At 32.8% G+C, this 20,725-nt stretch overlaps 1 protein-coding gene, 1 long non-coding RNA gene and 1 pseudogene across 4 annotated transcripts; 1 reads left to right on the top strand and 2 right to left on the bottom strand.

The window, feature by feature from the left end:
• Positions 1 to 5,334: 5,334 nt before the first annotated feature.
• On the top strand, positions 5,335 to 7,714 carry LOC18507026 (tyrosine-protein phosphatase RLPH2-like). Of its 2 annotated transcripts, none has more exons than XM_018121399.2 (4): positions 5,335 to 5,937; positions 6,568 to 6,635; positions 6,850 to 7,029; positions 7,139 to 7,195. In XM_018121399.2, the coding sequence occupies exons 1-4, from the start codon at positions 5,427 to 5,429 to the stop codon at positions 7,178 to 7,180; spliced, it is 801 nt and encodes a 266-aa protein (XP_017976888.2). In that variant the 5' UTR covers positions 5,335 to 5,426; the 3' UTR covers positions 7,181 to 7,195. The 2 variants fall into 2 exon arrangements, with proteins under 2 accessions (XP_017976888.2, XP_017976887.2); XM_018121398.2 differs by lacking the exon at positions 7,139 to 7,195 and adding an exon at positions 7,243 to 7,714 and having other exon boundaries at positions 5,336 to 5,937.
• Positions 7,715 to 7,751: 37 nt separating this feature from the next.
• Positions 7,752 to 11,849, bottom strand: LOC18507027 (dnaJ protein ERDJ2-like; annotated as a pseudogene). Its single transcript, XR_016026312.1, has 7 exons — positions 11,656 to 11,849; positions 11,363 to 11,522; positions 10,861 to 11,034; positions 10,623 to 10,742; positions 10,040 to 10,126; positions 9,279 to 9,389; positions 7,752 to 8,813 (listed from the first exon to the last, which is right to left on the bottom strand). The product of XR_016026312.1 is annotated as a dnaJ protein ERDJ2-like (transcript).
• A 3,626-nt stretch (positions 11,850 to 15,475) lies between these two features.
• On the bottom strand, positions 15,476 to 17,489 carry LOC148762378 (uncharacterized). The gene is made up of 3 exons (XR_016026483.1): positions 17,273 to 17,489; positions 16,539 to 16,622; positions 15,476 to 15,669 (listed from the first exon to the last, which is right to left on the bottom strand). It is a non-coding gene; the product is annotated as an uncharacterized LOC148762378 (long non-coding RNA).
• Between the last annotated feature and the right edge of the window lie 3,236 nt (positions 17,490 to 20,725).

Below are 20,725 nucleotides of genomic sequence, written 5' to 3'. Positions count from 1 at the left end.
GCAAGGTTTGTTGATTGTCATTTTGATTAAACAATTTTTCCAACATTAGAGGGAGAAAATAAGCAGTTGGAAAAGGAAATATCTTAGAATACATTATCATTATCTAGTTTTGATCCTCGCACAAAGCAATATGAACTTAAAGTTCAAAAGATAATTACTTTGCAAATTATAGTAAATCAGTTGCGAGACGTATTTACTGACCTAAAGGGAATAACTACATCTTATATACCAGTTGCGAATGCTCCTATTAGCATTGATGTCCCTATAGGACAAGACACGCCAGAAGCGTGAAAATCAATCGATTCCAAAGATAAAATCTTCGAAAAAGAAAAGGAGCAAATATTTAAGATGATCAGAAAAAGGAAGTAAAAACTCTAAAAGAGACCTTTGACATAATTGAAAAAATTTCAGAAGAAATTCAAGTACCTGAAATCATTGAAAATGAAGAGATCTCAATCAATTATGTCATTATGGGAAAAAATAAAACTGGTAAATAAACGTCAACGATATTTTGTATAGAGCTCAATATTATGAAAGAAAAACGAGGATCTTGAACTTATATTTATTGAAAAATGTAGACATATAAATCATTGGTCAATGTGGAAAGACAAAATCAAAGTGGAATTAAATTCACTTGCAAAACGTGAAGTTTTTGGAACCTGTAGTCCGTACGCCAAATGGAGTAAAATCAGTGGAATATAAATGGGTATTTGTGCGAAAAGGAAATGAGAAAGATGAGATTGTGAGATATAAAGTACGACTTGTCGCACAAGGTTTTACCCAAAAGCCTGGTATTGATTATGAAGAGACATATTCTTCTGTGGTGGATGCAATTACATTTCGATATTTAATTAGTCTGATAATACATGAAAAGCTTGAAATGCGTTTGATGGATGTAGCTACAGCCTATTTATACAGCTCACTTGATAATGATATCTATATGAAAATCCCTGAAGGATTTAAGTTACTTGAAGCACAAAATTTGAAATCTCGGGAGATTTATTTGATCAAATTAAATAAATCTTTATAGATTAAAGCAATCCAGACACATGTGGTATAATCGTCTTAGTGAATATTTGTCGAAAGAAGGCTATAAAATGATCCAATATGCCCATATGTTTTTATAAAAAGATTCAAATATGAATTTGTGATAATTGTTGTTTTTGTTGATGATCTAAACATTATTGAAACTCTTAAAGAGTTATCAAAAGCCGTGGATTATTTAAAGAAAGAATTTGAGATGAAAGACCTTGAAAAAACAAAGTTTTGTATGAGTCTTTAGATTGAACACTTGACAAATGGAATTTTTTTCCATTAATCTACTTTTATAGCGAAAGTGCTAAAATGATTTTATATGGAGAAAGCATATCCATTAAGTTCACCAATGGTTGTAAGGTTATGAGATGCGAAAAAAGACATTTTTCGACCTCGTGAAGATAATAAAGAACTTCATGGTCCTGAAGTACCATCTCTTATTGAAATTGGAGCATTAATGTATCTTGCTAGCAATACATGACTTGATATATCAATTACTATAAATTTATTAGAAAGATATAGTTTTTTTTTCAACTCGAGGTCATTGGAATGGAATTAAACATATACTTTGACATCTCCGAGGAATAATGGATATGGCTTATATAATTCAAATGCATCAAAATAAAATTTAATTGGTTATGCAAATGCAGGATATTTATCAGATCCACATAAAGCTCGATCCCAGACAGGGTTTTTGTTCACATATGGAGGTACGGCTATTTTATGACATTTTATAAAGCAAACTAAGTTGCTACTTCTTCTAGCCATGCAGAAATTTTAGCAATTAATGAGCAAGTCATGAATGTGTCTGGTTAAGATCTGTAACTTAACATATTCAAGAAATGTGTAGCATGTCAACCAAAAAGAAAATTCCAACAACGTTATATGAGGATAATACTACTTGCATAGCATAGTTAAAGGAAGGATACATTAAAGGCGATCGAACAAAACATATTTCGTCAAAAATTCTTCTTCACTCATGATCTCCAAGAAAATGGTGAAATTAGTGTTCAACAAATTCAGTCAAGTGACAATCTAGTAGATTTGTTCACCAAAGCCCTTCTTATTGCGACATTTGAAAAGTTGGAATGCATCATTTTAAAGATCTCTATAATGTAGTCATCCGAGAGAGTAAAATACACACTGTACTCTTTTCCTTCATCAAGGTTTTTTTCACTGGGTTTTTCTTAATAAGGTTTTTAATGAGATAGTAATTTAAAAGCGTATTCTTGAAAAGAATTATGTACTCTTTTTCCTTCACTCAAATTTTTTCTCATGAGATTTTTCTTTATAAGGTTTTAACGATACATATTCTTAATACAATAGACATTCAAAGGGGAGTGTTATGAATAAATATGTGAATGTCCGTTATATTATGACTCAAGAAGTGCAGACCAAGTCAAACAGCCTAAAAGGCAAGATACAAAAAATGTAATATGATTTGAACTCTTAGATAGAATTAGATTAGGACTATGATTCAAGGGGTTGTTAGCTTGTAAATAGACCCCTTCACTTCATTTGTAAATATACAATTCAATAAGATCTCTTTTCTCCCCCTAAACACTTTCTTTCTTCTCTTAATTATTCTTTCCAATTATCTTTATTTGTTCTTTTAAGATTTATTTCATAACATTTTAATCTAAAACAATAACTTTTTGAAAGAAAAAAAGAATAAATTTTATACACAAAAATAGGATCTAACATCACCATTGTAGTTACCTAGTGTTATTCAAACACTAGGAACCGGCCTTACCCTATTTATAAATATATATTTGGCTTCCCACACTACCAAATGAACCCAAACTTTCAAAGTTTTGCTAAAAACATTCAGATTATAGCCGAGAGCATTTTTGTTTATAGTAATGTAAAGTTGTAGCCCATAACAAGAATAATATTAATACTTGCTTCTTGGCGTCAACTTTAGCTGTAGTTAAGGTAGCAAGGTCGATGGCCTCGGCGGGTTTAAAGGGGGTCAGGCAATCTGCACCCTAAGGTTTTAACAAGAGTGGACGTCAAGATGATGAGGACGACCTACGTTGGGCTGTTATCGAAAGGTTACCAACGTATGATCGGTCGAGGAAAGGGATTTTAATTTAAGACAAGTTCTTGATAGTGGGAGGGTTGTTCATGTTGATGTTGATGTTATTAAGCTTGGGATGCAAGATAAGAAGCAGTTGATGGATAGTTTGTTGAAGGTTGCTGAAGAAGATAATGAAAACTTTTTGAGGAGATTAAGGCACAAAACAGACAGGTAGGTTCCAACGACAAAAAAAAAGAACTTTGTGGGTTGTTTTTGTTTCCATTTTTAGATTAGATTTGATTAATGGGGTTATGATTGGTGTAGAGTGGGGATTGAGATTCCAACGATTGAAGTTCGGTCTAAGCATTTGGTAGTTGAAGGAGATGTTTATGTTGGGAGTAGAGCTCTTAATTCCTACTTTACTTAATGTTACCTTGAACACATTAGAGGTATTTTTTTTCTTTCACGTAACATTACTTTATGAGCTTATATTATGAAAATTACAAAAAAAAGTTATTACTGTATATGTTGTAACAATATTTCTCATATTTAATTAATAGCTTATATGGAAGCGTTATATTTATCACTATATCATGTGAATTCTTTTGATAATACTTTTTTCTTTAAATCTAAAATCTTGTTAAATATAGTTAAATTTATAAAAAAAAAAATTACTAGGTGATATTAGGTAAGAAATGGTTTTATTAAAATTCAAAATGATTTCGTGTTTGATAATTATATGGTAATTAGATCACTCGTGAAGTGAATAAAAAAATTTTATCTTCGAGAAAATAATTTTTAAAATCATTCTATTACAAATTTATCTTTACGATGATATGTTAAAAAGTAAATATTTTTTCAAAATTTTAGTATTTATAGGCAAATTACTTTCACATTTTTAATGGGAACATGTCAATAACTTTTCATGCCTTATAACTTTTTTTATAAAATAATGGATTAAATAAATTGTCCACTTAGTCAAAATTGAAATTGTGGTTGTGACTTGTCAAGTGGGCGACATGATTGATCTTCTTGAGATTAAAGACCACTTGGGCTTTGAATATGACTTCCTTCCAACTGTTGCCGCGGCTCATATTGGCTGGTGTCTCCTCTTCTTCTCAATATTTGCTTATGGTATTAAGTTCCTCAACTTCCAAAGGAGACAACCAGGTTTCATGTTAGTTTTAGGAGTATACCTGTATGTTAGAAAACCAAACTGTACGTATAGTTGATGGATGGGGAAAACAAAAGGGATAATAGCATTCTTTTTATTTCTTTTTCTTGGAAGATTTGAGCAATGAGTGACTTCATCTAACATTGTCTTTGTTGCTCTCAGTTTTTGGCGCTATACCTTAGCAGTACCGCTGAGACCATGCAAAATTCTGTTCATTCCATCTGTTTACCTTAACCTAGCAAAGAATTTATTACTCCATCCTTCACTACCATTAATGGATGTATCTCCTGCAATTTATCACACATGATATTTGTTTTTCTCTCTTTTCGGTCACTGAATGCGGGAGAACAAACACAAAGAGTATAACACCAGTCCAACAAAATTCCCATCACATTATTGGGCACAAGGTAAAGATAAAAATGTTAAGGAGACTAAGTCAAACTCCATAGACTGAAACAAAAGTTAAGGCAGGGGACAAAGTTTCGATGCCATAATTCAGTTGCTTCAATTCAACGCCGCTAGATGCTGATTCCAAGTAAAAAGCATCCATTAGAGGTTTTACAGTTTTACTCGTTGGAACTTGGAAACCATTTCAAGTCGCATTTGGGAATCCTTTTGCTCTACCATATATTCTTCTTCTGCTAGATGACTCAACCTGGCTGTATTATTGCTAGATTTTTACAAGCTGAAAAGGTTCAAAATGTTTAGTGCTTCACTCATTTTAGGCTACAACTTACAGAAAAAATTAGAAACAAAAACAAAGGAATGAGCAATTTCTCCGTTTAGATAGCTAAACCAAGTAATTATCATAATTTTTTTAATTTATAACTGATACATTACTAACTTAAAATTAAAAAAATTCTGATAATGAATAATCAAATTATTGAAAGCAATAAATTATAAGTATTAATTCTGTAATATGATAGTGACCTTAATTTCTAGACTTTGGAAGTTAAGATTAAACTTTTTTTAATTATCAGTTAGTAGTCATAATAGATAACAATATGGAATCCAAACTTAACTCTTGTTGAGGAAAATAAACTGCGGGTAAAGCTTTATTTATTCAAACAAAATACTAAATAGTAATAAATATATTTACACGTGCATTTTAGTTTCTACGCAGCTGAAGTTGTGGCGTGTGTAAGCTGACCGCTTCTCCCGAAGATAATTTCCCAAACTCCCGACCGAACCCCAAAAATGACAGATCCCGCCTATAAACCAAGAACCGTAATCTGCATAGGAGACATCCATGGCTACATCACCAAACTTGTCAATCTCTGGTCCAACCTCCAATCCAAGATCGACCCAGAATCCTTCAACACCGCCACCATCATCTTCCTAGGCGACTACTGTGACCGTGGACCCGACACACGCAAAGTAATCGATTTCTTAGTCTATTTGCCGAAGCAATATCCGAATCAGAAGCATGTTTTTTTGTCAGGAAACCATGACTTTGCTTTCGCCGGGTTTGTCGGGGTGTTGCCGGGGGAGTTTGAAGCGAAGGACACGTGGGAAGAGTATGCGGATAATGAGGAAAGAGAAGGGTGGTATAAGGGAGAAGGGTATGAAAAGATGCATTTGCAAGGGAGGAGATGGAGTGGTTGGATTAAGGCTAAGTTTAATGCTGCCAAAGGGTTGGAGTATAAAGGTTCCATTTATGATGCTGCTCCTACGTTTGAGTCTTATGGAGTATCTCATGGATCTGCTGGTAATGCATGGTTTTTTTTATTATTATTATTTTGGATGGTTGGCTTTTTCCATATATGGCTCTGCCTTTAATCAAGGAGGTTTTTAGTTAGAGCTTTATTCTTGGTTTTCAAATGATAACGTACAATTTGTGGCTTTTTGGTAATCGTTTGGACAATTCAATGGTAAATGGAGATTTACATTCTAAGATATTCATTTTTCAATGGATTGTTGTGTTTGATTCTTCATCATTCAATTTCAATTGAGATTTTGGGTTTTGAGGGTATGGTCAAAATATTAAGTGGCAAATGGATTCTTGATTCATTCATGGTTTGGTTCTAGATTGTGTGCTTTTGAAGGACTGATTGTGTTTGATCTCTTTTTAGTTAGTATGTTGAATTAGGTGCTTGTGTTTGATTAGCATAATTTCTAATTGTTATTTTCAATTGGCTTATTGCAGTTGAGGGTTATCTTAGTTGTTTACTTTTCAATGGGGATTTTATTCTTATAATTTTAGTTAACAGATAGTAATTGGGTTTCTCTGGATTGAGTTACTCTTACTTAATCTAAGACAAGATATTTTCTGCTCACAATTAACGTTGATTCAGATATCTTAATTTTTATTTGAAAGAAGGATTGTTGTTGTGTACAGATTTGGTCAAGGCAGTTCCTGAAGACCACAAGAAATTTCTAGCTGATATGGTTTGGGTTCATGAAGAGGTATTCTTTCTTCTCTTTGCTTTTTCTTAGCTTTTAGAACACTGGTGTGTGATGAGAATGTGGTAAATACTTTACAGTGAATAGTACAAAGTAAGTTAGAAGCAATTCTTTAGTTTTCTGGAACAATAATGTGAAGATTAGTTATAATGTTATAGCATGACCACTGAATAAAGGTGGTAAAATTAGTGCGTGTTTTCAATGTGCATTTCTCCAGGATGATGTCTGTATAGAGACCGAGGAAGGACTTAAACATTGTAAATTGGTTGCTGTACATGCTGGTTTAGAGAGAGGGAAAAATATCCAAGAGCAGCTTGAATTTTTGAAAGCCCGAGACACCCGAGTGCCCAAGGTAACAGCTCTAAGCGGGAGGAAGGATGTTTGGGATATCCCCAAGGTAATGAATAGTTCACTACTTATGAAACAACTCTTATCTGTCTTTGACATTGTTTTTCTTAGTGTATAGATAGATAGACTTGAGGATCAACTTCTTAACTCCAGTGTAGCTTCCTTTTAGGAGGGGTACTTTGCAGCTTTTGTGGGCTTAATAAAATGATTGTCATGATATGAAAGTCGAGTGATCTAGGTGTTTGGTGTTGAATACTTGCAGGAGCTGACTGAGACAATTGTGGTAAGTGGTCACCATGGGAAACTTCACATCGATGGCCTTAGGCTGGTTATTGATGAAGGTGGAGGACTGGAGAGTAATCCGGTGGCTGCAGTCGTGCTTCCTTCAATGAAGATAGTTCGTGACACAGATAATATTTCTTAGCTTTAAGTTTCTAAAAGATAGTCATCTTATACCCATATCCTTTCTGAATTCAACAAAGCATAGAAGCCCTTGTTTTTGGGACATGAAGTAAAAGTGAATTTGGAGGCACTTACAATTTTTCTTGTAACCAGTTGGTAATATCTCAATTGTAAATAATTTGGAAACCAGTCACTAATATTTAAATTGCCTGACTGGATTCTTCTGCAAGTTGTCAAATATGTTAATTATAGCATATGCTCTGTATTTGAAGGTTCTTGTGGGTTGGAATTTTGGAGAAATAGGAGACAGATCCATGATCATTTCCGCTTGATTTTCTGCTTCTGGCTCAAGTAGGTTTTGGAAAGAACTTGTGAAACGTCTTGGTTTTGGAACAGGAAAACTGAATGCATTAACGGAAGTTAATCAACAGATACAGTTAATGGTTTTAAGGATTCTATGAGACAAGCATTACGGTATTTAAGTTCATATCAACATGTGGATTGGTATACCCTATAATCAAATGTTACAATATAAAAGAAATGAATGGGATCCATCACCTCCCCCTGTATTCCTAAAAAGGAAAAACCAAAAATAAAAGGTTTTTCACTCATTGTCGGAACTTTCAGAGCTTGATCCATTTCCTTTATTATCAACAGCACCATTGGCCAAAGCTCCATCCCTCTTAGAATCTTGTTCATCCTCTTCATCGTCGCTGTATTCACTCTCATAATCATCATATCCATCTTCTTCCTCCTCTTCCTCCCCAATCCCCTCTTCCATGACCGCTCCCTCTTCTGACAAGGGACCTGTCCTTGTACCTGCTCGACTCCGTTTCATTATTTCATCTTTAAGTTTGTCTTCTTATCACAACCAATCCAAGAGTCACACAAGCAGAATGCAGTCAAATTGTAATTTGCCTCAGCAGGAGCCTGAAATTTGCACATCACTAACCTTGACCCACTCCTTACTTTCTCAACGGCTTCTCTAACAGCTGCATTTGTCTCCTTCAGACTTGCCCCTGAACCTTCCTTCAACTCCTGAATTGCTTTAGATGCTGCTGTTATGGCCACAGCCTCATCCATGAAGCTAACCTTTTGGGAGATCCAAACATCATTGGAGACAGAGTCAGCAACCAGTAGCCAGAAGTTCTCCTCCTTGTGGAAAGGGAAGTAAGGAGCATGAGAAAGAGAAGCAACAAGACCGCTCCCACGCTTGAGCGTGATCCAAGCATGCATCATGACAATATCACCCTCTTGTATCCCCTCTTCACCTTCTGTCTCACACGTGACATCCATTGTCAAGGAAGGCATCATTTCAAGAACCATCTCCACATCTTTGGTTTCACCAGTAGATAACCCTGCAACCTTAGTCAGCAGCTCAACTCGATCTTCTAAGGTCATGCCGCAGAAATCTTGAAAAGTTCGCATTTTCTGCAGTCATAATGAAAGAGATTCTTCAAACTAAAGAATAATAGGAAACAGATGCAAAATGTTCAACAATGCCATGTCATGATTCAGGCATGTTACATCACAACATCAAGGCAACATCTTGTTTGATAGAGCATTTACCAATCCGTACAAGTAAGAATGTAGCATTTTCACCTCCTTTCTAAGACAATTGAACCATAGCCATCAGTGTGAAAATTTCAACCTGAAGTCTCTGAGGCTTTTGCTAATGAACCAGTGTTTTTCTTCCTCCTCCACAAATAACTAAATCCAAAAAACATGACCAAATGCTTGACATACAGTGTGACTTGAGATGCAGAATAATATCCAAGCACCAAAGCAATAAAACCCGAAAAGAAGCCTATATACAGGTGGCATCATAGAATTACTGCAGAAGTATCAAGACTCTTTAGTGCAGTACAAAAGCCAATAAAATAAGCAATGTATTACCTTCCTTGCTATCTTTTTTACCATGGCCTCATTAAAGTAAGGCAGCTGTAGAAAGGGTGCAATACCTTCACTCGATCCCCCAACAATCTTTCTAGCACTTAGCGGAACTGCCTGGTTCAATGAATAAATAAATTTAATCACTTGGTAGAGAAAAGAAAAGAGAATGAGCTTATGCAGCAAAAAAAAAAAAACAGTATTAGAGCAAATGGCAGTGAATGCCCAACCTATAGAATTATTAGAAGAGAAAGTCTATGAATAGAGATTTGGTACAAAATTGTCAGTAAAACGGCTGGTAAGAAAACTTTGACATTTATAGGTCAAATGCAATAGGAATAAAAAGAAAAAGGAAAAACGCAAGGATTATCAAAGGTGCCACACACAAACACATTGGCAACTGATATGATGGTAGTGCAAACCAAAAAGTAATATTCCACTTCAATCTCTAGTAGGCAACACAGCTTGCTAATTCTCATCAACAAAGCCTATTTTGTGTCGGTTTAGCAAACTGATCCTTTCAGAAAAAAATTATATATATACTCACCTGAATGCTAAGAATATGCAGCAAACCATCTAATATTTATGCTGTGTAGGCATACCTTGTAATTAACATTTTTCTCTTTGATATGTTGCAAATGACTACATGGATAGAGGTAACTAAACATAATATTGGCACCGAAAGTGTTCAGTAAAGTCATACACAAGGAAAGCCCCAAATTTCCAGACAACAGAATAGATTCCAAACAAGGAGCATAAAAACACACCTGAATGATATTCTAAGAAAGCTCAACCACACCAATTGCAGGTCTCAACCACCCATGCCCTTGAGCAGTGCGTGGTATTAATGCCATCTGCATTCATATATAACATACTGACTGATAAAAGTTCCAAAGAATGCAGAATATTATGACTTGCAAGCATTCTTTTGTTCAGAAAAGTAGAATAAGATAGCTGAGGACCTAGTAAACACACTCACACATCACACACACCAGTGCCAGCTACAGAGCATTATGGCTTTGCAGTCTAGGAATTTCAATTATTTAAAAGGTTATGATTAAGATGAGAAGTTGCAATAAATTGGGAACAACCTGTTCTTTTTCACTTCTTTATCGAAGAAGATGAAGATGGTAAATGCACTTGATTTCTTAGACAATTCTTCAAAACCCTTAGATGCCTAACAATTCCAAATATTTATAAGAATAATGTCAATGATCTTGTGAGAAACAATAAAAATACAGAGCTATTTTTATCAATATGTTCAAATCTGGATGCATGTGCAAAAGTGACAATTTTCAAAAAACGTGTGTAACAAATCCATTATTGTGGTAGAAGAGCTGATAAATTCACCTTCATTAGTTCCTCAAGAAGGCGGGGTGAAAGCCCAAGCATGCGTCTAAAATCACGCAACAAAGCTGAAGGCAAAGCTGCAGACTCACGAGTCAACTGGGCTTGGATCAATAATTCTGCCTGAAAAGTAGAAAGGTAAGTAATGTAAAGCAGCAAGAATCATAAGCCCAAACTTCAGGGTGTTTGAGTAACAAGATAGTGAAAGACATATAGAAAGGCATGGCTGCAAATGAGCCACCTTTACAAAAGCTGGGTGCTGCTTCCAAAATTTAGCTTGTTCTTGACGAATATTCTTAAGGTCCAAGTTCAGCTCGCTCCTGACCAACATGAATAATTTCAGAAGGGGTTCCCCATCACTTTGCCGAACCGGGTTTTCCATGAATTCTGCAGCTTTTATGAAGACATCCAAGACCTTGATGCAAAAATAGACTACTATTAGAGAAAACCAAAATGAAACCTTATTGAACATGGTCAACAGGAGTATAATTTATGATAGCTTTTAGTTCAACTATCTGACTTCAAGTCTCTACTATGTCAAGCCAATGCAACAAGGAATAAGATGAAATGACCCAGTCATTCACCTAGTTGAATTGTTTGCTGGTGGGAAAATTTCTAGCCATTACTGAAAGAATGTCAGTCCAAGGTCTCTATAAATTTATAAACACAAAACAATAATGACCTTTTTATAGGTCTTTCACAGTAAACATTAGGTAGCAAATCAACAAGGAGGAACTTTGTACCTCGGAGCTAAAGACGGTTTCATGAAGTAGTAGTAGGCAGACAATGTTTGATGCATCACATAATTTCCAGTATATTTGGCTGATCTTGAGAGATATATAACAGTTAACACCAAGGGCAGAAGAATGCACACTCCAACTATTCCCAGCAGAAGTATTCCACCTGATGCTCCATTAATATTCAGCAGAAATGGAGGTAGGGTTATACCCATTTGAAGACCCTAAATAAATCAATATATTCGTATGCTTTATTTATTTAATAAACAAATGAAGACACAAAAACTTTATTAAACTACCAGAGCTGAGCGAATTTCTCTGCAGCGAGCAAATAAGTTGGGCACAAGAGAAATTCGTCAAAATTTGGTAAATTAGAAAGAAAGATGTTTTGATTTTTTTTTTTTTTTTTTTGGGTGGGTCTGCAGGTAAAGTTGACGCATATCCAGGGAGCAGGCTTCTTCAGCTCCAGGCCCAGGCTTTGCCCTCGCCCCGTTCAAATTGCAGAATTCCTATTAATGAGCTTTTATATATATAAGTATTTTCTTTTCCGTTATATGCTTTGGTTGAAATAAAATAAAAAAATAAGTAAAATATCCTCTTACTCTTAAGTTCTAATCAAAATTTCCAATAAATCTATTAGTTTTTGAAATAGACACTTCATCTCAAAAGTATAAACACCGTTAACAGATATAATTAAAAAACTAAAATACCTTTTTTATAATTAATTTTATTTTTTAAATAAAAATAACAATATAGAGAGTATCGATTTGTGCTCCCCAGCTTTCCAAGAGAAGGGAGATCCTTTTTTTAATTAATAAAAAATATATAGTAATTTTTAAAATTAATAAAAAGTAAAATTATCATTTCAATATTATCAAGTCATCAAACTAACGAAAATTTTAACAGTTGAGTAATGGCTGGATCTATGTATCCAATAAAAAATGTTTTTTTTGGAGGAAGTGTTCATTTCAAAATTAATGTACCCATTTAAAATTTCGATTAAAATTTAACAAATTAAAAATATTTTATCTAAAAAATTAATAAACAATATCTTGTTTTTTGATTTTTCACCTCTTAATAAGAGAAAATAATTAAGGACACTTCATATGGCTGGTGTTAGACGGCCAAAGTGGGCATTTCCTCTACCACAATCTTTCTTTTCTTTTCTTTTCTTATTTTATTTTCTTTAATACCATCATAAGAAAAATATCATTTGGATAAGGACATTTACATTTTCACTAAATTTTCTCCTTTAGTAAGTTACAATTCCTAGAGATAAAACGAGATTTTTTTATTTAATTAGTAATATCAACCAAAAGAAAAACCCCCTACTTAAAGAGCAAGATTCAAATCTCCTTTCTCTCAATTATTAAGAAAAAAAAACCTTTTTTTTGTGATATAGGAAAAAAACTAAAATTGAAATTTTTTCTGATTTTTATATTTCTAATTCTATATTTAACCTTGATTTAATAAAAATAAAAAATACATGGCATAATATTCATAAAAATCTCTAAACTATCTTCAAAAATTCAAATAAGCATTTATTCTTTTATTATATTCAATCAAGTTCATATGTTTTTATTTTAAATCAAATAAAAATTAAATAAATGCTTATAACTAATAGTTTACTAATTATTATTAGTCAAATTGTATGTGAGGTGAAAATGTCAAATGAGCTTGTCATCATTGTTATATTGTGTGATTCCTAAAACTCAATTATAGTCACCATCAATCTTTTTTGTATGGGTGCGATTGATTTGAATCTATTTTTCTAATGAAATCTTAAAAGATTCAATCTATGATCATTTATGTATGAAGAATATATTAGCACCTTCATAATACTCATTTAATTGGTATCTAATTAGTTATGCGTCATCTTTTAGTCTTATTAAAGAAACTCTAGCTCAATATTCAATTTTATTTCCTTTACCTATTTTATATTTTTATAATTTATATTTTTTTGTTATTTTTTTAAATAAATCAATCAAAATTCTTAAAATCAAAAGTTTTTCAAAATCTCCAAACTCTTATGGCATAATTTTGAAAGATTTTCTCACTTAAAAATTCACAAAAAACCATCTCTTTTGGTATCCTTAGATTCTATTATTGGAGAATTTATTTATTAAATTTTATATTTTTATCTTTTATATTTTATTCAAATATTTATGCAAATCTTTAGTATTGAAAATTTTTCAAAATCTCCAAACTCTGATGGTATAATTTTGAAAAATTTTCTCACCCAAAAATTCTCAAAAAGCCACTACTTTTTAGCATTCTTGAGAATCCATCATCAAAAATTTTTCATAAATTTATATGATATTTCTAATTTTTAAATGATCCAAAAATATATAAATAAAAATATTAAACATAAAAATAAAAAATTAGGTCAAAGGTCATTAAATTAAAAAACACTTTAATCACAACGCTGAAAAATATCAATTAAACTAATTTCAATATAAAAAATAAATATGAAACTCATTGAAAAACTAAAAAAAAAAAAAACTAGATTAATGGACTAAGATTACCCAAGTGGGTTTACGGGGACCTAGTTACCAAGCCCACATATCTCCTCCTTAACTAAGGTAAATTGGCGTCGTATTGATATTATATATGTCCTTTTGATCTTCTTTTTCTTATTTCTCCCTTTCATCGGAATAATTTTTTTAAAAATTAAATTGATTCTCCTAGATTTAAAAAAAATCGAAACTCAAAAACCATTTTCTTTCCTCTCCCAAATACTTCTGCTAGGATTTTCTTTTTTCATCTGCTTTTAGCATTGTTACTTGACTATATTTATATCCAATATATTATATTTCTTCTTGAATTGATCTTTTAAGTTTTAATTCAATTTAACTTAATTTCTTTTGAATTTTTAAATTCATCCAAAATTAAGATTAATGCAAATCTATCTTCACCCTTTTTCATGTTTGTCTTTTTTTTTGTTATTTTTCTTATTTTCGTATATTTTTACTTTCAAAATTCCATAGACATCCCGGACAAAATGGATTGTTTACAATTATGCTACAATTATGCTACATTAACATATCACATCACCATTTATTATGATGTGTTATTATGTCACATTAACAACACGTGACATAGAATGACAAATGATATTTTAATTAAGTTAATCGTTAATTATAACAACTTACTTGACTCAAAATAAAATATAAAGACTTAATTGAACGTAATAAAAAATAAAAATTTATTTTAATTTTTTAAAATAATTTAATAATTTTTTAAATATTATATCAAAATACATAAATACTGTCATGACCCGAAACTCCCATCGGGCCCATGACAATCGCCGCAACATCCCGATAGGCACTCATTACCCCGAATATTGATCGAAATTCCGTAACGCTTAGCATCAGCTTCCGTATCTCCCCGGTGAGCGACAGTTATTAAATCTTGCATTTCAAGAAATAATAAATTGTTTCCAAATCAAAATAATAAAATATTATTTTTTGGCTCACAGGGGCATTTTCGACATTTTTCTTCGATAATACCGAAACTCGCCAAAAATATGGTGTAAAAGCTAATTATGTTCATACATATTTTAAATCAGATAACTAAAGTATAAAATTACTTTTACAATGACACGTGGGCCCCCAACTAACCAATAAGATGCGAGTTTGTGAACTTATAATTTTGACAATGTAAGGCTAACTGAAGTCCTTGATGTAATTTGTCACGACCCGGAACTCCCCATCGAGCCCGTGACAACCGCCGCGAAGCCTCGACAAACATTCTTCACCCCGAATGTCGATCGAAACCTCGCAAGGCTCTCGTATCAGCTTTCGCACTTCCCCGGTGAGCAATAGTTATCAAATAATCAAAATACGAAGGATTACAAATCATTTCCAAATCATAACATAACATATTGTTTTTTTTTTTTTTTTGCTCACAGGGGCATTTTCGTCATTTTTATCGAAAGCCTCGAAACTTGCTAAAAATGTAGTAGGTAAGTCGAAAATATATACTTAATGAGAAAAAAAAATTAAGTATCTAAAACGTTCATTTGAAGTGAAAATTTGACCATTTGAATATGATAAAAATATTCAATAAAATAAACTATTTTGTTGTAAAATAATTTTCATAAAACTATCGGTACATAATTCTTATAGCGTAAAAGATAATTATATTCATATATACTATAAAGCAAATAACCAAAGCATAAAATTTCTTTTACAGTGACACGTGGGCCCATATCTATCCAAAATGCATCGGAAGCTGGAAACCTACAGCTTTTACCGATTCGAGTCCAAATGAAGGTCCGTGTTCAAGTCAGCTAACTACGGAATTCCCTGAGCCTGAAATGTGAGGAAATGAGGGTGGTGAGATTATAAAATCCCAGTGAGTAAACAGATACCATCTAAACTATCTAAAGTCGAGTAAATGGAGACAATTAAAATAAATCATCATACTGTAATTTCATTACCATTCAACTCATTTCAACCAAATAAAATCAATCCATAAAAATCGAGTAATCAACTTGGCTTATGAATTTCTTAAAACTTTGGCTCGTGCCAAAACTCATACTCGGTGATACCTTGCACAGGGCATCTAACCGAGTCCGCCAAGGCTGTTAAAATTTTGTGTACACTTAAAATATATTTTTGTTTGAAAAAAAATACAGCCGGTCCTTGGCGTTGGCTGAGTTCCCCTTCACGTGGTGGTTTGACGTGAAGTGAACCCTAAGCTATACCCCAGGAGATACCCTACGCGCCTCTCCGTTCGAGGTAATAATATAATGGAGTTTACCGTGCCCCTCTAATAGGCTGGTCCACGGAACCCCCTCTGCAGTAAATAATTAATATATAATCCACCAATCAATAAAATTCATTCTAGCATGTCATGGCAATTTATCACAACCTAGCCTCTCAAGGCTGAATACACAGTATAAATAATTATAACACCAAAATCAGTTTAGCCATTCATGCTCATTTATTGTCATAAGCCATTCAATTCAGAACCATAAATTTGCAACACAAACTAGCAGTCTCCAATTACTCTATTTTCAAAACCAATATTCGATTTTTCAGAAAATTTATAAAATCATTTTATAAAATCACAATTTCCCTTAAAACATAACAATTTACCATTTAAACTCATTTTTCATAAAATCACATAGTTGTATAAAACTACTCTAGATAATTAAGACGATAATAAGTTTACTCACAATGTCTAGAATGCAGACTTTCGAAGCACTCTGTCTACTGGTCCTCGGATGCAATTTCCTTGTCTTTATTGGAGGACTCACCACCTTGACACAGTACAAAATCGAGAATTTCACTAAGTTGGTATTAAATCAAAATTAAACTAATTTGGACTACCAATGCATGATATGGAATGCAAAAATGCACTGGTAACTATCTAAATTCGGTATTAGCCTAATTCGTCTTATCACCCGATTAAATTCCTAACGGGTTCGTTTAAACTCCAATTTAATTCTTTTCAGTTTCTATACCTCAATTGCACCCAAATTAACTTAATGTCCCTCAGTGTGATGCAAATTATCAGTCCCAACAGTAAATTACGAAAATACCCCTAGTGGGTAAAAATTCATATTTTTGCTCCGAAAATTCCCATTATTTTTCTAGGCTCATAATTCATTATTCCTTAACCAATTCTCCTAGAATAAAATCAAACTCATCCTCACTCACTACATGGTAAATTCAGCCATTAATGGTTGGGGGAGAAAATAAATTCTTTTCTTGTTGTTTTGTTTCTAAATATGCTAAACTAACTAAAAACACTAACATAAATTAAAATCAAATAAATCCAACAACTTTCTCTCTCCTAACCCATTTTTTTCAGAATTGAATTCATCATGAAAACATGTAATTTAATCATGGAAAATAAAGAGAAATGCTTGGGAATAAGAAAACTCAAGCTTAATAGAAAAAATCTCACCTTTTTCACTTAATTTCCTTGAAAATTCACACTTTTTCTTTGATTTTCTCTCTCTAGGGTTTTGTTTTCTCCTTTCTCTCTCTTGTTTCTTGCTTGGCCGAATGTTGAAGAAGAAGAATGGGTGGGCTGATTTTTTTATGCCTTTTTTATTGTTTAATGAAATAATATTATTTTATTCATATTTTAAATATTTTATTAATTCATTTGTTTTTTCTAGCCATCCATTTGTCCTACTTTTTCCACCATGCATTCCCTTTGACTTATCCAAGTCTTAAGTAAAATTTCCAGATTTTTCCAAAGTTTTGGTGGAGCAAATTCTTCAAAATTACACTTTTGCCCCCGAACTTTTCAAAAATTACATTTTTGCCCCAAAAATTGAAAATTTTCCATAATGCATAATTTTCACTCCTCATACTCATTTCACACTCCAAATAATTAAATTTGATCAAAATCATTTCAAAAAATTAAATTTTCGATTTCGAATGGTAAAATTACCATTTTACCCTTTTACTCCAAATTATACCGAAATTAAAATTTTTCACTTCTAAACCTCAAATCTTACTCCAATAAGTCAAATGGGGTCAAAAATCTTTTCTAAAAATTTTCATTTTGTCTCCAGGTGGCAAATGACCATTTTGCCCCTGGATAGCGAAAATTCCAGTTTGACTCCAAATTGATCCTCGAACTCCGAATCACCATATTAACCCATTCTGGGACTTTAAAATTCTTAATTTCATTGTAAATTCTCTATTTGATCTAGTTCAAGGCTTAAATCAACTTTATTGTACCTCTAGGTACAATACCGATTTTTGTAAATTTTTCAAGACTCTCTTAGCATGTAAACATGCTATCCACCACATGTATGTCATCACAAATATTTCTGTAGAGTCGGGCTTGTCATCTTCTCCCCCACTTGGATCAACCATATGATCCTCCTTCTTGATTGACTTCGACATCCGGCTAAATATTAATATTTTAATATTATTTTATTAATAAAATATTATTTTATTCTAAAAATTTTATCTTGTCTCCTTGGTACCAAAAATACCTTATTATGCCTCACTTGACTTCCAAATCCCCTTTTTTCTCACAAATTCTCCTCCGATAAAATTATTATTATTTTATTATTATTTTCTCACTTGCGAAACATTTTATCCTAAACTACTCCTTTCGTCTTTTATCACTTCTAAATATTTTAATTGACCTCAATTTGCATTTGATCAACTTTATTTATCACCATATCAAAGTATGGGGTATTTCATAATTGGCTATCTACCGGCTATCCCGAACCTGAAATGTGGGGAATTGAAGGTGGTGAGATTATAAAATCTCAGTAAGTAAACAAACACCATCTAAACTATCTAAAGGTGAGTAAATGGAGACAATTAAAAATAATTAACTTCAACAAATTTTTCACATCACGAATATTCATTTCAATCAAATAATCAATATGGCTCGTGAATTACTCAAAACTTGGCTCATGCCAAATCCTGTACTTGGGGACACCTGGACCAGGGGTATCCAACCGAGTCCGTCAAGGTTGTTAAAAATTCATATTTCGCATAAATCATATTTTTATTTTGAAACATAGCTGTTCCTTGACGTTGGCTGAGTCTCACTCTCACTCGGTGGTCCACGTGAAGTGCACTCAAAAACTCACCTCAGGAGATACCCTACGCGCCTCTACGACCGAGGTGAGAATATAAAGGAGTTTATCGTGCCCCTCTAATAGGCTGGCCCACGGAACCCCCCACCACTGCAGTAGCTAATCTTTTATCTACCACCTAATTTATAAAATCTTTTTCTGCATGACCTGGCAATTTATCGCAACCTAGCCTCTCAAGGCTAAATACACAGTACAAATAATTCTAACACCAAAATCAGTTTAGCCATTCATGCTCATTTATTGTCATAAGTCATTCAATTTAAAACCATAAATTTACAATACAAGCAGGCAATCTCCAATTACTCTATTTTCAAAACCAGTATTCAATTTTTCAGAAAATTTATAAAATCATTTTATAAAATCACAATTTCTCTTAAAACATAACAATTTACCATTTAAACCCATATTTCATAAAATCACACAATTGTATAAAACTACTCTAGATAATTAAGATGATAATAAGTTTACTCACAGTTTTCGAAAACTAAATTCGGGTACTCCAACTATTACTCCTCAGGTGCGATTTCTTTGCCCTTGCCAAAGGATTCGCCACCTTGATAAATTACACAATTAAGAGGTTTACTACTTTGGTACTAAACTAAAATAAACTAATTTATACTACTAATGCATGATATGAAGTGCAAAATGTCTAAATTTTGCCTAAACGAGATGTTAGCCTATTTCGATTTTTTTCCCGATAAATCAATATACGCGTCCGTTTAAACTCTAAATTAATTTTTTTCAGTTTCTATACCTCAATTGCACCCAAATTGACTTAATGTTTCTCAGTGTGGTGCAAATTATCAATCCCGGTAACAAATTATGAAAATACCGCTAGTGGATAAAAATTCATATTTTTGCTCCGAAAATTTCCATTATTTTTTTAGGCTCATAATTCATCATTATTCATCATAATTCCTCAAATAAACATCAAGATCAGCAGCCAATATTCCCCTAGAAAATTCGGCCAATAATGGTAATGGACGAAAATGAATTCTTTTCTTATTGTTTTGTTTCTAAATTTGCTAAACTAACTAAAAATACTAACATAACTTAAAATCAAATTAATCTAACTTCATTCTCTCTCCATACCCATGAATTCACCATGAAAACATGAAATCTAACCATGAAAAATAAGGAGAAAAGCATGGGAAAGGTAGATCACAAGTCAAAATCAAGAAATTTTACCTTTGATTGCTTGATTCCTTGAAATCCACTAATTTTCCTTTAATTTTTCCACCTAGGTTTCTTATTTTTTTCCTTTCCTCCTTTTGTTCTTCCTTTTTCTTTGTTTGGCCGGTCATGTAAAAGAAAATTGGCTGATTTTTATGCTTATTTTAAAGCTAAATAAATAATGAATATAAACTTGACACATGTCACCTTATTATTGGTCCATGTGTCATTTCTTAACTATTAAGCTTTCTCTCTCCACCACACATTATTCAAGGGTCAAAAATGATGATGGTTGAACACCTTGGGCTAGAAAAATGCTCTGGGGGTGCAAAATTACCGTTTTACCCTCGGGGTGGTAAAATTACATTTTTGTCCCAAAAACTGAAAAATTACCCATAGACATATTTTTCATCCCTTCTACTCATACCATTCTCCAATTTGTCAAATGTGATCTAAATTCTCTCAAAATCTCAAATTTTGTTCGCGGGTGAAAAAATTACGATTTTGCCCCTACATTCCATAAATCACCAGAATTAAACTTTTTCACTGCCAAACCCTCAAATTATACTCCAATACTCAAATCATACTCCAATAAATTAAATGGGGCCAAAAAA

The sequence above is a fragment of the Theobroma cacao genome, chromosome 5 (genome assembly GCF_053813885.1).
Source record: "Theobroma cacao isolate CCN51 chromosome 5, ASM5381388v1, whole genome shotgun sequence".
NCBI classification, from domain to species: Eukaryota; Viridiplantae; Streptophyta; class Magnoliopsida; order Malvales; family Malvaceae; genus Theobroma; species Theobroma cacao.
This window is presented reverse-complemented; position numbering and strand designations above follow the sequence as displayed.